At 36.0% G+C, this 25,905-nt stretch overlaps 1 protein-coding gene across 5 annotated transcripts in view; it reads right to left on the bottom strand.

The window, feature by feature from the left end:
- REPS1 (RALBP1 associated Eps domain containing 1) overlaps positions 1–25,905 on the bottom strand; it is an 80,966-nt gene that overhangs the window by 25,930 nt on the left and 29,131 nt on the right. For 4 of the 5 annotated variants that reach the window (XM_026504903.4, XM_026504902.4, XM_026504907.4 and 1 more), the window contains exons 2-8: positions 13,638–13,761; positions 11,873–12,069; positions 11,590–11,743; positions 10,962–11,086; positions 10,287–10,449; positions 9,942–10,005; positions 8,578–8,732 (exon numbers count right to left, since the gene is read on the bottom strand). In XM_026504903.4, the coding sequence (XP_026360688.1) occupies positions 8,578–8,732; positions 9,942–10,005; positions 10,287–10,449; positions 10,962–11,086; positions 11,590–11,743; positions 11,873–12,069; positions 13,638–13,761 (982 nt within the window). The remainder of the gene's footprint in view (positions 1–8,577; positions 8,733–9,941; positions 10,006–10,286; positions 10,450–10,961; positions 11,087–11,589; positions 11,744–11,872; positions 12,070–13,637; positions 13,762–25,905) is intronic. The other variant, XM_026504904.4, reaches the window with a different exon arrangement.

Here is a 25,905-nt window from a genome sequence, read left to right as displayed (position 1 = left end):
TAATAATGCTTTTTTTCTGTGCTGGCACCTACAATGATGATGCAAAAGCAAGAGTGGGTAAAACGGCGGGCTTATCAGCAACAATCAAGGCAGTGGCACCAAAATATGTTAGTCGTGCTATTCTTCACCCCACATACTCCAGTTAAAATAAACAAACATGCATGGCAACTTCACTGAGGAATGCTCACAATTATCACAGTAAAAATTATTTTTATTAAACCTCAACCCTGAAAACATACCTTCTTAATACTTTGTACGGAAAAATGGGGAAATATATATAAAGCATCCTGCTTCGCATCAAGGACCATGGTTGTCTGAAGGAAAGGTACCTGTGTGATTCAGTTGTCAGCTGAACAGGCCACTTTTTTTCTTGAAAGAACAGCTGATAAACTATAATTATTCAGACTTGGGTATTAGGCAGGCATTTTCTCAAAAATGAATTTAGTGAGCCTGTCATTTTAAGGAAACCAACTGTCTTCAGTACTTGTCATAAATGACGAAGTTTGAGCTTTCAGCAAAAATAAGAATTTTGGGGAATGTGTATCTATATCTATGTCTGTACTCTCAAGAGCTTCCCAATACTTCTTTGAGAAGATAGGTTATATTAACAAATCTGTTTTTTGGTATTTGATAATAAAACGTCCCAACATTTCAAAGATTTGTATAACTCAATGAACTGGTATTTTACAAACAGTCAATGCACTATGTTACGAAATCATGCATGGAGTAAAAGATTCATTCAAAGTGTATTCAAAGTGCAAGACAGACCCATGGATTTTAATGTAACAATATAAACAGTTCATTAATATGGTTTCACCTTTCACAATGCAATCAACCTTTAAGAAATTACCATCTGTTGAGTTTGGGGGTAATACCAAAGAATATCTGTAATTATCTGAAAACAGTCCTCCCTTTTACCATTGAGGCCACATCGTCTTCGTGTACTAGGGACAGGCAACCTTTTTCTACAAAGGGCCAGAAAGCAAATATTTTAGGCTTTGCAGGCTGCCTGTCTAGTCTCTGCTGCCACTATTCGACTGTTGCAGTGCAAAAGAAGCCATCAATAATTCGGGAAGGAATGAGCTTATTGTGTTCCAATAAAATTTCATTTATGGAAACTAAAATTTGAACTTCATAGAATTTTCATGTGTCATGAAATACTGTTTTATCCCCCCAGTGATTAAGAACAACACAACTATCACCACTCTGTTTGTGGGCTGTACAAAGGGGACTGATTTGGTTCTCAGCACTTAGTCTGCCAATTCCTGATACACTTCAAAAAAATAACGTACCTAACAACTGAATGCAGAAGCAAATATGAGAATCCAGCTATCTTCTATTAACTGAGATATTGAAGAGATTTGCAAAGATGTAAACAATGTCACCCTTTTTGTAATGATTTTTTTTTAATTTTGGAGAACCGTTATTTTCCTAAAAATATCCATGTTAATATGTAAAAGGTTTACTATTATTACTTTAAAATAAAGCATATAATTTATCAGTTTTAATTTCTAATAGGGTAACTATTTTTTTAAACAGGGTAACTATTGACAGATCTAGTAAACAGAGACTCTTTGTGGTCCACAATAATTTTTAAGAATGTAAAAGGGTCCTAAGACTTCAAGTTTGAAAAATCACTGTCCTAGAAAATCCAAAGATTATTTCTGGAATAAATTCACAAAATTACACATGGCTTCTTTCCTGCTTCATATACACAACAACAAAGGGTAGTAGAAAAAGAACAAATCACCTATATTCTAGAAAGGTAATGTCCTCATAGTCTTGAGTCCAAGGAAAAGAACCAGGTGTGTAAATAAACTGCACCTCCTTCAACCTGGCTCCCTATAATCTCCAACAAAGAGCTTCATGCCCACCCACAAAAGTTAGTCTTTGAGACTGTATCCTTATGGAGGCAGGGGTGTAGTTTTACTCTTACCTGATGCAGTGTTCCAACCTAGCCTCCTGCTGGAACACTGTGTCAACCCTGCCTCCCTCCTGATGGTTCTGCTCTGCCCCTGACATCAGCAGAGCATCAGGGCTGAAAAAGAAGAGCATGAGCCTAAATTATTTGTTAACGTAAACCCCGAAAGGGCTTTTATGCAAAAAGTTATCTCCATGTATAAAAGTGTGTCTGAAGACACAACCCGGTGTGATCACACTGACATACTGTCAATCTACATTTAAAGTTAGAAATGACAATATTAAGAGTGTAAACTGCATTTTTAGGATCACACTATAAAATAATAACACCTTCAGTAGTTTTCATCCTTCTGGCCTCCGAAGATTCTGAAAAGTTGCCAGATTCAGTTTAGTACAGTGTACCTGAACAACCGCTTTCCTAAAGAGCATCAACTCTACTCTAGGTTTATTTTTTCAGTATTACCCTGAACATGCTAGCATTGTTTCAAAAATGACTGCCAGCTATTATTAATCTTATAGAAATATATACACTCCCTAAAGTCCTATGGTTTAAAACTTATTTTGCTTTCAAGTAGCAAAATACATCTAGGAAGAATTCTTCAATCAGGAAGCCTCAGTCAAAGTTGCAAACTCGTTTAACAGCTTTGTAAAAGCAAAAGCAACTACAAGTTTTACTTGAAATGTGAATACTATGCTTGCCCAAAAAAGTTCTTAAAATAAAAAATAAACAGACGTGGATAAATTTTAAGTTTTCAAGGAAAACTACTAATGGTACCTTTTTCACTCATACTCCAAAGACAGGGATAAGCAGGGGTGCCTGGGTGGCTCACTCAGTTAAGCATCTGCCTTCGGTTCAGGGGCTCAGGTCATGATCTCAGGGTCCTGAGACAGAGCCCTGGGTTGGGCTCCCTGCTCAGCAGGGAATCAAGCACTACCTCTCCTCTCCCCTTCCCACCCTCGTGCTTTCTCTCTCTCTCTCCCTCTCTCATGCACTCGCTATCTCTCTCTCAAATAAATAAACAAAATCTTTAAAAAAAAAAAAAAGATCGGGATAAGCAATGAAAATTCAAAAAGAAATTAAAGAATTTAAAATATGCTTTGTTCTGAATGGTATCATATCCATCAAAAAACTACATTCTATTTGCAAAATTAATTTTAATTTTCAACACTCCACAAAATGGAAACTTATTGAGTAAGCAGAACTTCATACACTCTACATAGAAGTTTCTCAGTTTTTTTTTTCAAGGATTTTTTTTAAGTGAAGATAAAAATGTGTGCAACAAGGTTTGAAAGAAGCAAAGCATTCACCCAAAATCCTAATTAAACTGTAGCCTGTTGACTTTTTTTTTTTTTTTTTTTTTTTTTGCAGTACTGGTCAGCATTTTATAGGAACTATTATTTGGCTTAGCTACTATACTTTAAAGATTATTACCTACAGACAGGAGGTCCTCATTATCCAAGTACAGCTAAAAATGGAAGAAGCCCACTTAATGTTAATCCACTTGAGATAACTAGAATTTCATAATGAAAAATAATTAGGGCTTTGTTTTCAAAACTTACACAGAAAATTGTAAAAATGAGTATAAAGACCAAAGAATAAAAGATGTTACAATTTCGGGGTGTAATTTGATGGCAAAATTAATAAAAACAAGAATTCAATCAGTGAGCGTTTACAGAGGACCTAAACATAAACACAGTAAATAAAGATACAATATTGAGCAAGATGACAAAGCTCCCATTTATTTCCATGGAGTTCTCTTTCTAACAGAGGAAGACAGATGTTCTTCACTTCGCTTTTGAGTTTCACAGCACAATTGTAAAGACAAAATACAAAATTTGTCCTTTTTACAAAAAATAATTAAAAGTATCAGTAGTTATTCCCAAGGACTATTATGAATCCCCTGATATGTAAACCATAATCTTTTAAAGCCCCTATTGGGTTATCCTTGTAAGAATTTTCTCCTTCAAATATTACCTAGTCTTGTTAATGTCTTCGCCAGGAATTTGAGGAGTTCTAATTATTCTGACCAATTTCATTAAATGGTGCATTTTTGCCAATATTTCTAATTGTCCTGATTTGTCAGTTACAACACCCAACTATCTGGAAAGAAATGACACCAGTGTTAAGAAAGTATATGTGTGTGCGGGGCATGGGGGGGGAAGGGGAGGGGGCTGTGGTGCTTGAAGCAATTCCTTAAGTGTAAAGTTGATGATGAATATTAGTAGGACTATTTTCATTATTTTTCCTCTGCAACTAAAGGCACTTGGGACAGTGAATTTTCAAAAATAAAGACTTAGAATTCTTTATATAAAATAAAGTTGTGTGTTTTTTTGTTTGTTTTGTTTTTTTACAGTACTTTTTTTTTTTTTAAGATTTTATTTATTTATTCGACAGAGATAGAGACAGCCAGTGAGAGAGGGAACACAAGCAGGGGGAGTGGGAGAGGAAGAAGCAGGCTCACAGCAGAAGAGCCTGATGTGGGGCTCGATCCCAGATCGCCGGGATCACGCCCTGAGCCGAAGGCAGATGCTTAACCGCTGTGCCACCCAGGCGCCCCTACAGTACTGTTTTAAAGGTAAGGTCAAGGGGCGCCTGGGTGGCTCAGTCATTAAGCGTCTGCCTTCGACTCAGGGCGTGATCCCAGGGTCCTGGGATCAAGCCCTGCATCAGGCTCCCTACTCTGCTGGGAGCCTGCTTCTTCCTCTCCCACTCCCCCTGCTTGTGTTCCCTCTCTCGCTGGCTGTCTCTCTGTCAAATAAATAAAAAAAAATTTAAAAAATAAATAAAGGTAAGGTCAAAAAACTACCCCAAATCCATTATTAAGACACTGGTTAAATTAAGGCACATCTATATTATGGAATACACTGCATGATAAAGAATGTTACAGCCCTATATGTGGTAGAGTATAAAGATGTTCAACACTATAAAAAAAACAACAACAAGGATGTATAATGTGATTGTACTTGGTAAAAACAGTTAAGTGCATGTGTTATTTGTGTTGGCTTTTCTATGTTAAAAGTTTCCAGATGAATAGAAAACTCAACAGTGATTTAGCATCAAGCTAGTCTCAAGTATGGATTTTTGGTAAACTATTCATAAAAAGTCTATGGCTTTTAAAAATATTCCTATTACAAGTACTGCTAGGAGTTTGGGGATCCATGCTATGCACCATATCAGCAACAATGAAACATCCTCAAATTTACTGTGTGAAGAAGTGATGATGGAGCAGCAGACAGAATAGGGAACAATTCCTCTCCAGCTCTGAGCATCTCAAGCAGATATTACTGAATAGCTCATGAGTGGTGTGTTATGAAGACAGGAAACAGTTTTAAAAACAAGTAGCTCGGCCTAATTTAGTCATTTCAAAAATGTGAACGCCCACTTATATACTCAGTTTGCACCCTGCTAGGTGCTGAGATATAATGAACAAGACTGATTCGGTTACTACCCACCTTGGATCCTCTGGGCTTGTTTAAGAGAGAGAGATTCACCAAATAATCACAAAAGCTATATGTCGAATAGTAACTGTGCTCCAAAGAAGAAACTCTGTGGATTGAGTTGAAGGTGTACAGCATCGCAGTATGTTTGGTTTTGTCCGTTTAAGATAGAGTGTTGTGGTTGGTTAGCAGGTCACTTTGATCTTTTTTTTTAAGTAGATAACCATTCTTAGAAGATGAACATTCTTCCCTGAATAACAGCTTCAGAAAGGTGTTTCCACAGATGAATTTTTGTATGTTTTTGGTAAGACAATAAAAACAAAATTTCCCTTTGTATTTACTCTAGCTGCCAAATTCAGTGTTGATGTTAAATATTAAGTATTTTAATTCAGGCCCAAATAAGCACTCTGCCTATGATCACTAGTCATTCTGTTTTATCTATGTAATCCTGTAAACCTGGTCAAATAATTTTGGAAAAATTACATATGTCCCCAAGCCATGTTTGCATGCCTACAGAAAGCCTAGCTTGGTTGCTCCAATGTCTAAAACTTCTAAAGTGAACTTCTAAAAACACAGCTATTTTAAATTATTTTTGTGGATACTGATGGATCTACAGCGTCAAGCAACAATTTCTATATCCAAAGGACTTTGTGTACTATGAATCTCAAGCTTATTAGAGGTAGGTGAAAAAAGATTAATCAGTTTCTCCCACCCCAAAATTAACAGAATTCTACATTTATCATCTATAAGTAGGCAAAGCAGACCTGAATTTAATATTGTGTAGCCAAACGTTTATAATAAATTTGATCAGAAAACCATATAATATCATGTTGGAATGGGAAAAAACTATTTGATTCTTTGAAACCTTTAAAATTATAATTAGAGCAATTGTACAGATAAATGCAGGCAAAAAAAAAAAAGGGGGGTCTCTTTGTTAAACAGATTAAACAGGTGTAAAAAAACAAATGCCCAAAAAAGAAATTCTTCATTCATGAGCCTTAAAATTCAGGCAGTAGATCAAGTTTATGAAGAACCAGAATTCATTTAAATTAAAAACAAAAAATAACAGGGTGCCCAGGTGGCTCAGTCAGTTAAAGCGGCTGCCTTTGGCCCAGGTCATGATCTTAGGGTACTGGGATAGAGCCCAGGAGCCCAGGCATCTGGCTTCCTGTTCAGTGGGGAGTCTGCTTCTCCTTCTCCCTTTGCCCCCCCCCCCATGCACTCTCTCTCTCTCAAATATATAAAATCTTTAAAAACAAAACAAAACAAACAAAAAAGAAATTCCACTGACGACATGCAATAATCTGATTAACCAATCTGAATGCAACAGATAAAAGGTTCAGACAAGTCTATAGAGAATAACGTAACAGAATAAACTCAACTTATTTTCTTGTATTAGTATGCCATCAGTTTTCAAAGAATTAAAGTCACAGAAAAATTCCAGAAACAAGGCCCAATTTTTAAAACAATATACCAAGTATGTAACTACTAAATTTCTTCCCCCTTTGGCTACTACCAAATAAGCTAGACAAAATTCTTTTGTTTCTTAATTAGGTAAATCAAAGTACTGTGAAGCAAAATTACCAACAAAAATACTTAGCTTTCAACTAAAGTTAGAAGTTACCTAATAACTACCTGAAATGATCAAGAAAATCCTAGGATTCTCATAGGATAAGGTTTCTAAAAAACATAATATCAATGCTAAAGTTTTTAATCAATGTATTCGTTGATAAAAGGTCAGTGTACAATTCAGGTCCTGAAGCATGAATGGCATCAAATCCACATTTCAGGTGGAGAAACAGAAGGAAAAAATAGAATAAATGGTCAGAACTTGCCCAAGGTCACAGGAATAATTAGCAAAACTACAAGCAGACTCAGATTCCTAACACCAAGGATACCGTTCTCTTCGTGACATTAATAACATGCCTATGATTTCTTCTGTATAATTTAGGCAACAAGGTCAGATCATGTGCCTTTCTGGGTTAAACAGACACTGCCTAGTAGATAAATGCCCTTTTGAGAGCCAAATTCTGTTTTAACTTTTCTTTTAAAAGTATAAAATTCCTTCCATCATAACATCCAAAAGAAAACTGAGATAAGAAAACTGAAAACAATAATTAAGTTTTAATTAGGTTCATTAAGAATTTAACATTAAGATTTCCTTTTATTCATTCTGAATTTTACTCATTTCTTTACCCCTTACATTCTTGTTTCCTTTGAAAGAAAGCTACCAGTAAATACTTACAAAAGCATTCTTGTAAACATGATAACAAAAATAGCACCATCTATAATCAAACACAAAATTTCCGGATTTTTTTAGGGTCAGAAGAAAAGAGTTGGGCTTTTGAAAGGAAAATGCTTGCAGATTGCATTGGTCTTATGATAAACCAGGCATTGTCCTTCAATAAAATAAGATGTACTCAATGGAAAAATGTTGATAATGCGGACAGGCTACCTTGCCCACCCCAGAGAATATATAATGCAATTAAAGGGGTGGCAAAATAACCAGATACTGTGAAACGCTCTTAAAATTTCAGCGAGTCAAAAGTTAAAGTGAATAGTAGCATACTCTATTTATCTCTTTCAAGTTGACTAAACAGGGAATGCCTGGGTGGCTCAGTCAGTTAAGCGTCTGCCTTCGGCTCAGGTACATGATCCCAGGTTCCAGGATCGAGTCCCGCATCGGGCTCCCTGCTCAGCAGAGAGCCTGCCTCTCCCTCTGCCTGCTGCTCCCACTGCTTATACTCTCTCTGTCTCTCTCTCTCTCTGACAAATAGATAAATCAAATCTTTAAAAAAATAAAAATAAACCTACTAAAATTGACTAAATAAAACGAACCATTAATCCAAGTTCAGTATATTCTGATGGCAAATCTACTTGCTCTTGATGAAATGTCTATGTTCTTAAGTTTTAACAACTATCTTGATTTTGCTTTAAGAATCATGTTGGGGAGCTGGGATGGCTTAGTCAGTTGAGCTTCCGACTCCTAGTTTTGGTTCAGGTCATGATCCTGGGGTCATGGGACCGGCCCCTCAATGGGCTCTGCGGTCACCACAGAATCTGCTTGAGATTCTCCCTCTCCCCCAACTCACACTCTACCCTTCTCTCTCTCAAATAAATAAATAAATAAATAAATAAAATCTTAAAAAAAAAAAAAAAAGAATCAAGTGCTATGTTTATCAAGGCCTGCAACCAGGTCCCTTCAGCTCCCAATCTTACCTGCTGAGTCCTCCAAATCAATCAGTTTGGGCATTAGGCTTTCAGGGAGTTTTTCTGGTAAGTCATAGCCATTCTTCCTAGCAACTACCAGATGAAAAGCAGCACAAAACTCATCCAGTGTCAATGCTCCATCTTTATCAAAGTCTGAAAGTTCCCTAGAAGACAAACTTACTATAAATATAATCATCTGCTTTGGATCCCTTTATGTCCCAAAAAGAAGAAAAAGAAACTTTTCCAAAAAAGTGCAATCAGTAATTTTAAAAATCCCATAGATGGGAAGAAGTATAATAAAGCAAATACAGCAAAACAACTGCAGAATCTAGGCAGTGGGCATATGGGTGTTGTGTTCAAGGCACAATTCCTTAAACTTTTCTGAATACTTGAAATTCTTAGAATAAAAGGCTAAAAAACCAGCCTAAATAAATAAGATCACCAAAAAATGACCTTTAATCCATATGCATTTTTAAGTAAAAGAATTTAGCTTAAAGGCAGGCCTATTTAATAAGTCACCGAAATTTTTAAAACCTTTTGTTTTTATTGTTACCAAAGGTCTACATGTATCCACTTTAAAGCACCCAATAGAATTACAAGGCTTGATAAACACACACACACACACACACACACACACACACACACACACACACAAACCCAGCAGCCCCCCATTCTTCCACTTTCTAGATGCAGAAGCAAACACTTTTGTATTTAACATCTTACACTATAAATAGTATGTACATATTGCTAGTTCTTGTTTTTTCAATTTAGGCATTATGTATCTTCCTTCTACTATAGCACTCCATGCTACTAAAACCCCTACTAATGAAATAACTGAAAGTAGAAAAAACATTTATGTTTATCTGATAATTGTTTTTAAAAAGTAATTTGTGATTATAATTTGTCTTGACTGACTAATTCCAACTATGTAGCAGCTATCCTGAGCCCTGGTTTGGATTTCAGTGGGAGCTCAGCACTGTTCTTCAGCTCATGGCTTAGTACAGGTATAGGTATAGCTAATGGTGTAGGTAATATGTAATAGGTATAAGCTTGTTAAAATCCAAATGGGGTACACATAACCATGGATGAACCAGCTAGCTTTTATTCCATGCATTATGCTAGCAACAAGAAATAGCAGATACAGCTTAAAGAATTTTAGCACTTTTTAAAGAACTACTGTACTGGCATCACTTATTTCTTTTCCAGAGAGTGAGACAGAAGCTGACCATTGTAAGGCAATACTGAGTTCTTTGAGAACATTCTTGAAAAGGTTACTCTAATAGTTTATTTTTTAAGGTTCGAAAATCTACCTGCTGGAAACTCCTTTAAAACAACCCGTATTACCCAACTGATGTGATATACACCACACTTACCAAATGTGAGAAAGTTCAAGAATAGGAAGTTTTGATTTTGTAAAAAACTCTTTAGCTGCAGATCCTGAAATATTAAAACAGTGTTGTTTAATGTTATTCTGAACTTACAGATCCAAGAATAAAATGTGAGGTTAAGAGTCTTAAGACTTTTTTCATTGGGAAAAAGGTAACCTTAACATATGTGTATGTCATGTTTTTGTCTCCAGTGATTATAAACTCTTTTTAGACAAACAATTTGAGAATTATCTTTTATAATCTCTGACCAATAAAACCATGTCTTTGAAATTATTAAATTGAGACTCTGTCCTGTCCCATCCAGAAGAATTTCTGTTTTTAACAACTCACCTGGAATAAATCCGTTTAGATCAGGCTGAATGGTTTTAAACTGATTTACATAATACTGTCTTTGTTCATCTGTTATTTTCCAGGGATCATCGTAACTACTGGATTGCCTACGAATTTCATTGGCAGTTGTAGCTGATGCTACAGTTCGTACTGTTGTCTGGTCCTGTAATGAAACATTTTTTTCCTCAGTACAGTATCTATCTATATGATTATACGGACCAAGATTGCTAGGTTACTCATCTTTGAAATTAAAACTTACTTTTTGTGGAGTTTAAAATATAAGAAGTCTTCACAAAGTCATCAGAAAACCACATATTTGTTATAATCAGGTTACTGAATGTTTCTGCACAATGATTATATAAGTGCGTAGAATGATAGCAATATGTAAGCAACAGAAAGTTATGAAAAATGTGCTAAGAAAGCCAAGCAAATATATTCCCAGGGGCAGAAAACTTTCAAAACTTCATTGAATAATTGGAAAGAAAATCAGCCAAAACTTTTAGTGAAACATTCCAATGATAACAGACTTTAAGACACAGAGCAGAGTTCCAGGTTCTATAAAAGAGTGAACTTGCATTTACAAAATTCACAATAGCAAAATAAAAAAAAAAAAAATGACTGCAGCAATACTCTGAATGAAGCAAATAAAAATGCAATACCAATAAAATGTCACACCTGGACAGAAGCAGGATGCATGGTTAAAAGAGTACTGGTTGGTGGAGTATCTGCAAAACTGACCCAAGTTTCTTGTGGTGGAGGTGGAGAATGCCCTGACCACACTGCGTCACCAGCAGAAGAGCCTAAAAGGAGAACGGGTACACATGCTGGCTCACTTTTGGACAGAAAACAGTTACCAGGTTTTTACAATAACTCCCCATACACATATTATAAATGTTTTCTTTTGAACTCTAACTTCGAAGAAATGTTAACGATTTCCAAAGTGAATCTCTTCTGTCAACTTAAAATTATACCTCATTTAAATCTTTTAAATTGTTATTGTGCTTTCCTTGTCAATACTGGAACAATATAATATATCCCTTATATTCCGGGAAATCATTATTTATTCGTTTCACCTTCAGAGAATCTGGTACCTATAAACTTTTGTCTAAGCATCATATGTTAAGTAAATGCAATTACCATTGTTCAAAGTGACATATCTGCTTACAAACTTTCAGAGTTGGCTTTTGCTTCTAATTAAGGTACTTATAATTAAAAATTGCCTTGGAAGCAACTCTTAAAGGAATATTATCAAGTTTCCTTCAATTTCCTTAATAAATGTCACTTCTAAAGAATTTCAAAATACCTGATTGTGCTTCACCAAAGGGAGACCAAAACGGCCCAGGTCCTGCAAGAGGCCTCTCGCTATTTCCCCCACTGGGGTGACGGCTGTGCTTCCTCCAAGTGTGTGGAGAAGTTGGTGGGGACTGCTGGGGTGAAACTACCGGGGATGCAGGTTCCTAGAAAGGGCATTATTAAGACTTAAATTTTTTTAAGGTAACATTTTCATTAATAAGGCACTTAACAAATGCTTTAGTGTAAACGTCTACACAGGCCATCAACTGATAACATGTTAGATACATGATTACCTGCTGATCTGCAGAAGTACGAGGCTGGACAGTATCATGGCTTACAGATCCCTTTTTCACTTGTCCCCTGCCAGGTGGTGGGGGAATTACACCAGAATAAGACCCTTGATTTTCAGAATCTGAAGAATATGAGGCTGCGTGGCGAGATTCCTGTTCATTCTTTGAAGCAACAAATCTTGGCAGAGGAAGGTCCTTTACTGTTAACCACAGAAATAATTATTACTTTAAAATGAAAAAGAGCACACATTAAAACTAAAATATGAATTAGATATTAGAAAGAATTTTTACAAAAATGGATACAAAAACAGACACGTATGTTTATCACTACATTTAGACCACCTCCCTTAGACTGTTTAGGGAGACTCTAACCTAAACACTAAACTGTCCTTCTAAAGGCAGTAACAATAGCTATAATAAATGTCTTGTCTGGCTCTATGCTTGCAACTGAGGCAACGAGATGCCAAGGTCACTGACAGTTAGTAACCGACAGAATCTGAACTCTGGTCAGTCTGACCTGAGAGCCTAGACTATTTCTTTTCTACTCATACTGATTCTCTTAAGATGTTAGAGCTATAAGTAAAGCAGAGACTATGTCACTAGATTGAGACTAGATTAATCTAGACATTTCATGGCACAAATTCCTGAAAATATTTTACTGTTCCCCTACCAACATCACAGTACAAGGCATGATAGCTATTCACTTTAGTCTGGCTTGTGACATTTCTACAGGGAGATATCCTACATTCAAGTAAACAGAAGAAAGAAGACCAAGAACTTCTTTGAAGGTCAATCACAGCTCATACTTTTAGACTAGACAACACACACAGGAACAGAATTTTTAACAGAAAGTACACTTCCCTCCACTATGACTATCTGTATCTCTCTTCAATCTTCATACTAAAGAGAGGAAATACTAAGCTTATTCAGTATTTATGTAAAAGAAATCAAAATTACCTGAAAAGAATGTAAACTCTCAATTCTAGAAAGAATGATGTGTGGCAAAACAGAGGTCCACAATGAAAACCTCACACTGACTAATAAATTGAACTTGCTGCTTAAAACTATTTATAAAAATTCTAACATTACAGAAAACCTCAAGTTTTCTCTTTCCTCTTTTCCCTATGACAACCACAGAACTCTCTGTATTTAAGTGCCTACCTTTATAAAATTTCCACTGACTTTAGTGTCAATAAGCCTCCCAATTGTAGAAAAACTAATTATCCTAGGTGACACGTATAAGATAGTCAAATGTCTGTACATAGGTTTTAGTCTGCCAATATTTTAACATTGTCTCTATCAATCAGAAAGTTTTAGTTAACTTTCTAATTTCAAATGCACGGCTTTCCCAAACAAAAAACCCACAAAGTATTATGTAGTTTTATACTTACTAGAAAAGAAGAATATAAGGAAGGCATATAAGAAGGTGGTCAGTCACTACAATTCATCATTTACTTTGATAAAATTAATCACCTAAACTCTTTCTAAGCAACTTTTAATGAATTAATTCTGAAAAATCACCACTTTTTAACAATTTTTGTATTATCATCAATTACATATTAAGTACACAGATATCATAATGGGTTTAAGAAAGATATTTTTCTAATACTCACAAATGAAAAAAGCATGGTAATGAGAATAAAGTCATGACACTTAAGGTCACAAAAACCACTAAAATATCATGAAGATTCAACAATTCTACTGACTTTATTTCATTTGTGATCAGAAGTCTATTTTCATTTCCACTACTAATGTATTCCATATTTACCTGTATTTATACTTTCCACTCTTAAAGGGAAACCAGACTGGGCAACAGCTACAAGTTTCAAAGCGATATAGAACTGACTTCTTCCAAAATAACCAAGCCTTGTTGCACCACAAAGCTCCATAATCTACAAAAGAACACAATGTTAATATTAAGTTTTATGACAATAATTCTCTAAATAAGCAGGTATTTAACTTCTATTTATAACTTCTCCAAAATACATAGCTGACACACGGTTTATTACACTCAACTGATGATGAACTTCCTCAGGTTTTCAGGTTAATAATTCTGAAAATAAAAAGGCACTGACCTTATAATAAGAAGGTTATGGTTCTCCTACTTAGTAAAATCCATGTGATAAGGCAACTTTATTTTATTAGAATAACTATTTTTTCTTAAGAGTTCTATTTTACAGAAACAAAGTACCATCCACTTTCCATAAACACTGTGCATTACAACAGGGCCAAAAGTTCCTGCAACTAATAGACTATTATACAGCCATTTAAAGTAATAGTCATAAAATGACATATTAAGTGAAAAAAGGCAGGATACATAATTTTAACCACATAAACACAAATTTGAAAAAGAACAGATATATACAAATCTATCAGGAATTTTGTTAAGGGAGATCAAGAGTAGGGTTTTTCCTCTTATTTCTCAGATTGTACTTAATGTGGCTATACTACTTTCCCTTAAAACAATTTTTGTTTGCTTTGTGTTTTTAAAGCACGAAGGTCTTCAAGGATCTGCACCTATCATTCCAGTCATTTGACAAGTATTTCTAGACTGGCTACAACAAGTATGTGACTACAAAAGAGAATTTTCAGTTATGAGATTAAATTACAACTCCAAAAGCTGGAGTAATGTCTACTGTACAGACATTGTAATCTTAAAATTAAATAAACACCAAGTATCCTTGTCTCACCTTCTCAAAAGATACAAATTCCTGTAGAAAGGGAGCATATTTGTCTATTTTCTTTTTCCTGAAACACTCAAAAGATTAGGGTACCTAGATGTTATGGTAATAATTCACAAGTATTTACTAGAATTGCAAAAAAAGCACCCCCCACCAGTTAAGCAATGTACCACAGTCACAATAACCACTTGTTTACACGCACCAGAGAAGACAACAGTAATTTTTTTATGTGATTGATCAGCAATGGAGGAAGTTCCTTACTCTGCCACTAAGGGGCACCACTTCAGTGTAAATGTAAAACGGCAGGGAGGCTAAAGAGGCCAGGTTCACGTTAGGGAACTAGGAGGAAAATGAGGGCAAGGGTTAAGAAGGCCATATAGCCTTGAAAGATACGCAGGCACTTTGTTATGCTTACTGTCCTTTCCCACGATTCTTTTCTGCCCACTTGGCACCCTGTAAAAAGGATCATTACACATCTTAGATACTTTTGCTTACAAAACAAATCTAAAACATCTAAAATATGCCCTGGATCTACATTTGATAAAAGGAAGACCTCAAAAGAAATCTCAGATAGTTGGTTTGTTTACCCTTGTTATATGCGTTTCAGGTATCAGTCAGGAGGAAACGCCCAGGGAACAGGAAGAAATGCAGAGAGGGTGTTCAGAAGAAGGGAGCACGCTGTGGAGATGTGCTCCACACCTGGGAACCAGACAACAGGTGATTGCTGAAGCTGAGGGAGTAAAAGAGACTGTCTGCAAGCCCAGAGCAGGAAAAGGGAACTCTGGAACACCAAAACCTAAGGACAAGTATAAAAAGGAGCCCATGAAAGAAGCAGTGGGGGAAAAGTACCAGCAGAAGGAGGAAATCAAGGGTGTAAAGAGGTTCTGGAAGGTGGGAGTAAGCCTTAAAGAAAATCATTACTGCACATACAAATTCATGTACAAAGGTGTTCACAGTAAGAAGCAACCTAAACTTAACACAAGAACAAAATAGGTACAGCTGATTATGAAATAACTATATAATGAGAAACCCATACATTTAAAACTCACTGCTTACAGTATTGTTATGAAAACAAAAAGCAAGATACAAAGCAGGGTATATGTAAGTATAATCCCAATTTTATTAAGATATGTACATATAGATGGTAGTGAATATGCCAGTGATTATTTCTGGGTACTGAGATTAAGGGATATTTCTACGTTTTCTTCACGTGGGTCTGTATTTACTACCAAAAATATTTTATATTATTTAGTCAGAAAACTGATAAATAATACCCAAACAAATGAATTAGTGGAGCTAAATAAAAAAGGAAAGAAAACACACTCTATATTTTGCAATTAGGAGGTTTTTGCTGCTTGAGCGCCAGTTGAGATGCAGTAGAGTAAAATCTCATTTGCAATGGATTAAGGAATAAACATGAGGAATATAAGTGGAAAGAAAGGTTAGAATGCTTGGTTCTCAAAGAAAGTAAGTTTAGAAGGGTAATCTTGTTTCTCCTAAGTCTCAGAGCTAGTCCGTGGAAGAACTGGCTCAAGAAGCCAGGTCCTTTGATTCCAAACCCAAAGCTCTTTCCAAGGGGCTGGGGGCGGGGGGGGGGAGTTGCACAGGTGGAGAGGAGAAAAGCACGGAGGAATACTATCTTTCTACTGTTTCAGACATAACAAAATTTTAAGCTACCCTGTCAGGAAAGGGGAATGAGGTTCTGAAAAGGGAGATCAAAGAGCTCAAAGGCAAAATATTTGCAGTTATTTCTCTATAACTAATCCTGGCTACATCACCTACAAAACTCACTTTGTGGCCCAAGTCAGGTATATGTGTCACTGATGACTATCTTTCCAAGCTACCCCAATTAGGCCGCAAGCCCTTGAAAGCAGCAGAGGAGGAAAGGAGCTGTAACATACAAACTTATAATAACGATCCCTGATGAAACAGTATCAGGAGGTCTGATTTATCATCACAATCTTAGGAATTAGACAAAATTTGTCTCAAAAGAAATATTTGGAATAATTCCTAGAAGCAGAGCACTGGACCAAAGTATACATATACTTAAAAATGCATTTGCTATTGCCAAATGCCTTTCAAAAAGGCTACTGAAATTTATTCTTCCACTATCAATATGAGAGTGTTTCTTTTTCATCTTTTCTCCAGTACCTGAAAAGGCCACTCACACACTTACATGTAGTTTTTCGACTCCCTGTATTACACAGTTTCATATAGCTATTCCTTACTTCAGCTTTTATAATATTCAAATACGTGATACAGGGGCACCCAGGTGGCTCAGCTGGTTAAGCGTCTGCCCTCAGCTCAGGTCATGATCTCAGGGTCCTGGGATCCACCTGCATCAGCCTCCCTGCTAGGCGAGGAGCCTGCTTCTCCCTCTCCCTCTCCCCTCCCACCTCCGTGCTCTCTCTCGTTCTCTCTCTCAAATAAAATCTTTTAAAAATAAATAATAAAATAAATAAATAAATATCTGATAGAGTTATGAGCCCAGCCCTCAATGTTTTTTTCTTGTTTAGAATTTTCTGGACTGTTCTCATATTATTTATTCTTCCAAATAATCTTTAGAATTATTTACCAAAATAAATTGAGATTTTAACTGGAATGGCAATTTATTTTTAATCTTTTTCCTAACTTTAACAAGATCACTTCTAGTGTTTTACCATTAAGCATGATACTGGCTAACACTGTGCAACATCTCTGTTATGTTAAGAAACTATTCATCTATGGGGAGTCTGGGTGGCTCAGTCGGTTAAGCATCCAACTCTTGATATCGACTCAGGTCATTTCAGCTCAGGTCATAAGATCGAGCCTCAGGTTGGGGCTTTGCGCTGGGTGTGGAGCCTACTTAAGATTCTCTCTCCCTCTCCCTCTGCCCCTACCTCCACTCATGCGTGTGCTCTCTCTTTCTCAATGAACGAATGAATGAAAGATTTTTAAAAAGAAAGAAAACTATTCAGCTAGTTCCAATGGTCTAAGAGTTTTATTTGGGGTTTTGTGTTTTCAAAAACCACAAATACACATTAATTTTATTGTGTGCACTTTTGGGCAGAAAACTAAAAGATTGTAATTCTTCTCCCTGGCCTATTAATATTCATAATTCTATTAATAGAATTCCTAACATCAAGCCATCCTTTGATTCCTAAAGTGAATTCCATCTAGTCATGGTGTATATTACTGTTTCAAATAATATTTATAAAATTTGAACCACAATCTTAAAATGATGAGGCTCAAAAAACCACACACACAAAAAAAAACCCCAAGACCCCTATATCTGAAAGGTTTGGAAATGGTGCTATGTTGGCTTTGTAAACACAACTAACAAGTTTTACTTTTTTTCTCTCTGCTCCGAAATACTTTAAATAGATTTGGAACTGCACATTCCATAAAGATTTGGAAGAATTTACCTATGGCTTGGGCTGAGCAATATCTCTGATGTGTGTCTCAGTTTCTTCCAGGTCAGGTGGAATAAACTAGGTTGTCTATCTCTAAAACGTTTGATTAAAAAAAAAAAAAGTTTGATAATTTCCTAGAAAATCATTTATCACCTCCAAATTTTGAAATTTATTAGTTCAGCATTATTCAAAGTGGTCTCACTCTTTTAATTGCCTCTCTATGGTAACTTCCTCTTAGTGTAAATTATGCATATTTGTGAGCACACTTGCACAGCTGCCTAATATTGAGAATCACTTAAAGCCCTTGTTAGGATATGGATTCCCAGACCTATTCCATTAGATTGTAACTGGCCTAGGAAACCCAGGGTCAGCTAGTGTTGCTGGTATATTACCAACAGCTACCGAAAACCATTAAGCTTTACTTTCATAACAGTATAAGATTTACATGTTCATGGTAAAAGAAATAAAATGGTGCTTAAGGATATGGAATTAAAAGTTCCTACAATCCCCATCAGAATAACAATTCTTTTCTTATGTTCCTTCCATCTTTTCCACATGTATGCAAACATATGAGCACACATACTTAACATATACTTTTTACACATATAGAGTCATACTGTATATGACTTTTACAAAGAATATTACTTGAAGATCTTTTTATATCAGCATAGGTCTCTTTCATTTTTTTTACATAGCATTCCATGCATGGACATACCTATTGCAAATTAACCAATTCCCTACTGATGGACACTTAGGTTTTTCCAGCTTTCTGTTACAAATAATGCCATAAACATTCCCATGCATGTATCTTTGAGCACTTGAAGAACTGTAGGACAAATTTCTAGAAATGGAATACACTTTAAAATGTAACATAGTCAAGTACTCCAAAAAAACTTTGAATGACTATACCATCTTACTGACCAGCAAAGAATTGTGGGTATGTGGTCTGAGACAGAAGAGAGAGAGGCCAAAAGTTTTCATTAATTTTATTGGCTCCACAAGGATATCAATCCTAAATAAGTCAGTATTGACTTTTTTCCTGAATGCTCTGTTCCACAATACTTATCAAAAAGCTGCTAACTTCCAGGAAGAAAAGATAAACTAGATTATACTGCATTTTAATACCTATAGAGATCAATGTGGTTAGGGAATCATTCTGTATCTTTTATATAGTACTTGAGCAAGTTATATTACTTTACTCTGTCTGAGTTTCCTCCTATGTAAACTGCAGAAAATAATATACTACCTCTTATGATTGCTCTGAGCATTCAATGAGGCTGTATTTAATAAAACACAAAAGTGTCTGGTCCACGATATAATTATTACTTTTTATTTACTACCCTGATCATAATGTATTATATTCAGAGACTTCAGAGACAAAGTCATTCTTGAAAACCACATTCTCCTGAGAGCCAAGAATTAATGCCTTTAAGCCCCAAAGTGGGTTTTATTATAATTTTTGATGAAAAGTCTTCTAAAACATAGGATGCTTTCAAGCCTTCCTAAGTATTCTGAAGTTCTTATTTAAGATAATACACTGAGCACAGGAAATTACCTCCTCTCCCTTCAGGAATCTTATTAAAATGATAGTAAGGGAATAAATCCACAAAAATAAATAAGAGAAGGGGAAACAATGAGCAGGCAGGAAATCTCAACAAATGTTAGCAATCAGAAAGCAAATGGAATCATGCCTAATAAAGGAGGTGGACGAAATCAGTGCCAAGAATACCTACGGAGAAGAATCCATTTGCCCTGCAAAATCCAGGGACTCACCTAGAAATGCCAGGTATGACTAAGGGTGAGATTGGGACAGAGATGAAGATCCCTATCTCTACAGCTGCTAAAAGAATATTAGCAACCAGACTTTACCCTCCAAATATAAACAAACAAAAAACTGGAAGTTATATCTCTAAAGAAAGAAATGTAGGGAAGTACTAGGTCAGCTGATATGGACAGGGGTTGTTGCCCCAGAGAAAAGCTCCTGTTTCTAGCATTTAGCAATCCAGTAAGAGTCAGCATCTGACCCACTCCTCCCAAAGGAAGGCAGCCTTTTAAGGAGCTAAATGCAAGAACACAGAGCTCAGTTATTCTATTGTTGCGTTAAATATAAACAGGTTACCAAAGATCAACAAGCAGCGGAGGAAAACCTACATAATGGAAGAAAACTGTCAAATTTAAAAAGAGGAAAAAACTCTGAGGGAAAGATATAATTCAGGAAAGAAAGAGCACTTAAAAATACTCTAGTGAGCATCCTCTGACAGATTTAACACAGTAATGCATCCATAAAACAAGAACAGGATACTATGAAAAAGGAATAACCAAAGAACAAGATGTCTGGAAATACACAAAGTTCAATGGAAATACTAGAAGATAGAGAAAATTTTCTCCAGAAGTAGGAAGGGGCAAGGTAAATCAGAAAATATGAGAGAAAAACAGAGAATTAATTTGGAAGGCCAAAATTTTTATTAAAATGAGGTCTACAAAAAATGCAGAGAAAATAGGAGAGTAATAATTATAGAACAAGAGATTTTCCCCAAATCTAAAGACACAAGCTTTCATATTGAGAGAGTCTACTGTGAGCTCAACATAATGGGTTAAAGAATTTCTAAACACATTACTGTGGAGCTTCAGAACAGCAAGGATAAAACAAAGATCCTAACAGCATCCAGAATATGTGTACGGGAAGTGGAGAAGGGGGAGAGGTACTGATCACTAACAAGAAATACTAAATGGACAAAAGTCAGACTTCTCATCAGTAACACTGAATCAGAAAACAATAAAGCAACACCCTCAACGTTCTAAGAATAAATTACTTTCAACCTAGAATTATATATCCAAACTAGCAAGAAGATGATGGAAAGAACAGACACATCCGTAGATGCAGATCTAAAAAAAGTTTATCTTCTATGAACTCTTTATTGAGAAAATACTTTAGGATGTTATTCAGCGAAATTTAGAGACAGAGAATCCAGGAAAAAGCAGATATGCACCAAGAAAGCAGGGAAATAAGGCTGCAGGATGACAGCTATGCAAATGACCTGGAGAGCAACCAGTCCAGATTGGAGCAAAATGACAGAAAGTTCCAGGAAGATTTCAGAAAAAATAAAAATTTATTAAAAAATAAAGAGGGGGCGCCTGGGTGGCACAACAGTTAAGTGTCTGCCTTCGGCTCAGGGCGTGATCCCGGCGTTGTGGGATCGAGCCCCACATCAGGCTCCTCTGCTATGAGCCTGCTTCTTCCTCTCCCACTCCCCCTGCTTGTGTTCCCTCTTTCGCTGGCTGTCTCTCTCTGTCAAATAAATAAATAAAATCTTTAAAAAAAATAAAATAAAAATAAAGAGGAAGGAATGGATACAAAGGCAAACAGTGCTTACAAATAAAAAGATAACTGAGAAAGTTTGGTAAGGGAAATGGGTGGCTCAGTCAGTTTAAGTGTCAACCTTTGGCTCAAGTCGTGATCCCACGGTCCTGGGATGGAGCCCCGGTCAGGCTCCCTGCTTGGCAGGGAACCTGCTTCTCCCTCCCCCTCTGCCTGCCCCTCCCCTTGCTTTTGTGCTCTCTCTATCAAATGAATAAATAAAATCTTAAAAAAAAAAAGAATCATAGTATATATCAAAGTACTGGATCTGCAGTAAAAATATTTATATCTTCATAATGTCAACACACTCCGCTTTTCAACTTTTAAATTCAATCTAAAGTCAGAACATATTAAACAATTAAGAATTATGGTTTTAGAACAAGGTATAAATGTTCTCAATACTAAATATGTAAAAATATAGCTAACAAGTTCAAAGAGAGAAGGATGAGAAAGCTGAAGGAAAGAGGCATGGACTTCTGGTTTTTGGTCTAGTACATAAGAAGCTTAGAAGTCAACACTATGTCCTAACAAGCAACAAGCCGAACAAACTGAAAAACCAAGAACTCTTCTTAGATCTGTAAGAAAAGTCAGGTCACAGAGCAAACTGCTGCCCCTGAAACTGGAGACCAACAGAAGGCAAATGCAGAGAATCACAACATACTGCAGGTGAAACCCATCAGCATCAACCTCCTTGAAACCAGGAGGAGAGGAAATTGTTGCTCTTTTCATAAAGCCCTTACAACCCCTGATTTTTTTAATCCTATGCAGATATTATTTTGATGAAAACCAAAAGAATATATTTTTGAAAGATCTAATAAGCAGACTCATATTTTCAACAATATAGATTTTATAAACAAATTAATATACTGTACTATATTGTGGTTATATATTCAGAACCCCTAAGAAAAAGTGGAATGCTTTTCTTCACCTAATGGACTAATGCTATTCACAGTTTTTGTTTTATTCTGTTCTTTTTAATGATTTGTGACTTTTTCCTTGTTGCCAAGCTCTTTCTTTTACTCTGTCAGCTGCCTTTCTAGTTGTTGGCCTTCTGCCTTGCACGCCATGGCTTAGAAATAGAACCAACCTTTTAAAACTGTATAAAAACAAGAATAAACAGTTCTTTAATAGTAACTCAAAGAGCTCGCCAAAGAGCAAAGTACATGAGTATTATTTTTTTACTTCCAGATACACAAATAAAGTGGTGGTGGTACATTTGTTGGTAGGGGAGGAGCGTTAACATTTATTGAGAACACATAATGTTAACCACAGTCCTAATTACTCAAAGTGTTCCCATCTAATCCTAAAAATAATGTGGCAGAATTGGTATTATTATCATTTTACAGAGGAAGAAAGAATCAGACTGGCCAAGTAACTAAGGCCAGAGGGCCCAAAGGGCAGAACTATAATTCAAAGTTATACCTTTAATCTTCCACCAAGACATGCTATACATTGTCCTTTTCCCAGGATAATGATGGCTTCCTCAGGGCAAGTACCCTCACTAGCTTCTAGAGCATGTCTTATAGCCCAGAGTGCCTAGAATACCATGACAACAAAAGAGTAGTTTAAATGTGCAAGTGACGCTCTTTAATCCTAGGCTCAGAACATGAGGTACAGGAATGCTAACAACAATAAAGGTGTATAGAAGTTATTCCTTATTTGAAATGAAAAAAGATCAAAGTAGATGCCAAATTACTAGTTGAGCTTGAATCCATGAGCTGAATTACAAAATATAAGAACTCAGAAAAACAGAATGAGGACTATATTGAAACTACATAATATGGAGATGCATCCTTAGCAAGCTATCTATATTCTCCCCAAGATGAAATTTTATGCATGTTTAATACAGTGGACTCTTGAACAACACAGGGGTTAGGTAGCCAAACCTCCGTGCAAAAATACACTTGAACTTCTGACTTCCTAAAAACTTAACTAAAAATCTACTGTTGACCAGAAGCCTTACCAAAAACATAAAGTCAATTAACACATATTTTGTATGTTAAATGTATTATACTCTGCATTTTTACAATAAAGTAAACTAGAGAAAGGAAACTGTTATTAAGAAAATCATAAGGAAGAGAAAATACATTTACAGTACTGTGCCTGTGTTTATCAAAAAAAAAATCTGTTAAGTGAACCCACTCAATTCAAACCCATATTGTTCAAGGGTCAACCGTTACAATAAAATATAGTAGAAAATAAGATCCTTTAGAGCACCTGGGTGGCTCAGTCAGTTAAGCATCTGCCCTTGGCTCAGGTCATGATCCCGGGGTTCTGGGATCAAGCCCCACGTCGGGCTCCCTGCTCAGCAGGGAGTCTGCTTCTCCTTCTACCCCTCCTCTCTGCTCGTGTTGTCTCTTTCACGCTCTCTCAAATATATAAATAAAATCTTTAAGAAAAAAAGAAAGATCCTCCCTTTATAGTCATTATCAGGTTAAAAATGAGGTGACTCCATTGCTTTCATTTTTAAAAGGAAAGGTTAAATGGGACTGAATCAGTGGCAAAGCTGACTGTATTTCTGCTGGCTTAAAAGCCCAGGCAGCTTGGTCTACACATATGCACTACGTTGGCTACCAATCAGTGTCCTTCTTCTTGTTCCACTAACTTGTTAGACTAGTCCTTACACCTCTCTGACTCATTAGCTTTACTAACATGGGAATATCTGTAATGAAGATTCACATTTACTAGAGAAATTAAAAGAAAGTAGGGAACAATTATACTCAGTACCTATGATTAGGAAGGCTGTTTACTTGTTATCATACTTAATGATCAGAACAATCCTCTAATGTTGGCTACCATTATCCCCAGTTAATAGGAAAGGAAACTGAGGCTAATAAGTGGCAGAGCCAGGATTCAAAGCCTTATTAGTCTAAGTCCAAAGCTCTCTGTTCCCAGCTGTCTCCAAGGCATAGCTAAACAGAATTCTTAACATTGGCATGCTTATGGTGCAGTAGTTCCAAAAATGTATTCCAAAGAACACCAGTCAAGCTGAAGACTCTGTAGCTGAGTAAGTTGAGAGACATTACAGCCCCTGTGGAGACTACACAATGCAGTTTTAGACCATAAGAGGGACTAAAAGAATCCTATAGCCTAGAAATAAACCCCTTTTTGGTTTAGATTCTATTAAAATGCTTTAGAACTAGTGGTTCACAGATCAGATGCCTGGTATAAAACACTTTGGGAATCAATGTTGTATATCCTAGGGCAGTGATTTTCACATTTTTTGGTCTCAGGCTCACTTATATATGCTTTAAAAAGTACTGAGGACTCCCCCAAAGCTTTTGTTTTTGTGGGTCATATTTATTGATATTTACCATATTAGTATTTAAACAGGAAATCTAAGAATATGCAGCTATAAATTCATTTAAAAATAAGAATCCTATTACATGTAACATGAAATTTTATGAAAATAACTGTTTTCCAAAATTAAAAAAACTGAGTGACGGGGTGCCTGGCTGGCTCAATAGGTAGAGCATATGACTCATGATTCTGAAGTCATGACTTCAAGCCCCACGTTGGGCATAGAGCTTACATTAAAACAAAAAACAAAGAGCGCCTGGGTGTCTCAGTTGGTTAAGCGTCTGCCTTCAGCTTGGGTCATGATCCCGGCGTCTCGGGACTGAGTCTCACATCTGGCTCCTTGCTCAGCTGGGAGTCTGCTTCTCCCTCTGCCCCTCCCACCGCTCACATTCGCTCTCTCAAAAACCAATAAAATCTTAAAAAAAAAACAAAATCGGGGTGAAAAGAGTCATTGTTTTATATATATGCAAACTTTCCTTAATGTCCAGTTTAGGTGAAGATTCTCATACCTTCCTCACATTTGATTGATTCTAATATGTTGCTTTGTTTTAAATATAAGAGAACACTCTCACTTCACAGCGATATACATTGGAACACACGACAACTTATATAACCTTGTCAGATAATTCTGATTTTATGTTTTGATACTACATCAAAATTCAACAAATGGTAATTGCTTAAATTTTAGTTGCAATATGGAATCCAAAGCCATATCAATAAACCTTTTTGCATACCCTACATTAAAATGCACTGGTGTATACCAGGCACACTGCATCCTGCCTTGGTCATTAGCAAACTATTAGTTCATCGAGTTACGGAGATCTTCCCAATGTTGATACATTTCATTTATAAAATATTTTTAAAATCACATTATTAACATATCACCATCAATTTCATCAGAAAAGTCATTAAATATTGGGAAGTAGTCAAGCACACAGGTATAGACAAAAGCTTTTCAAAATCCTAATTTTTGTCAGAAAGTTTGAATTTCATCATTAGTAATAAAAAGTATCACTTGCTTTAAGTGACAGGCACACTTTCTTCATTTGTAAGAAAATATCTGCCCATTATCCAAGCTAGCTGTTCCTTCAAGAAAAACGGTGTTTCATGAAAAAAAAAAACAAAAAACAAACAGTAGAGCTCACAACTCAAATAAAAGAAGTACTTTCCCTCAAGACAATCATCATACTTTAGTATGCAGGAAAAGTGCTTTATGCACACTTACCATTTCCTCACGCAAAATACTAAAAAGACATACACTCAAGGGTTAAGACTTAATAAAATTAATTATTTTCTATACACAGA

Source organism: Ursus arctos, unplaced genomic scaffold (assembly GCF_023065955.2).
Source record: "Ursus arctos isolate Adak ecotype North America unplaced genomic scaffold, UrsArc2.0 scaffold_13, whole genome shotgun sequence".
NCBI classification, from domain to species: domain Eukaryota; kingdom Metazoa; phylum Chordata; class Mammalia; order Carnivora; family Ursidae; genus Ursus; species Ursus arctos.
This window is presented reverse-complemented; position numbering and strand designations above follow the sequence as displayed.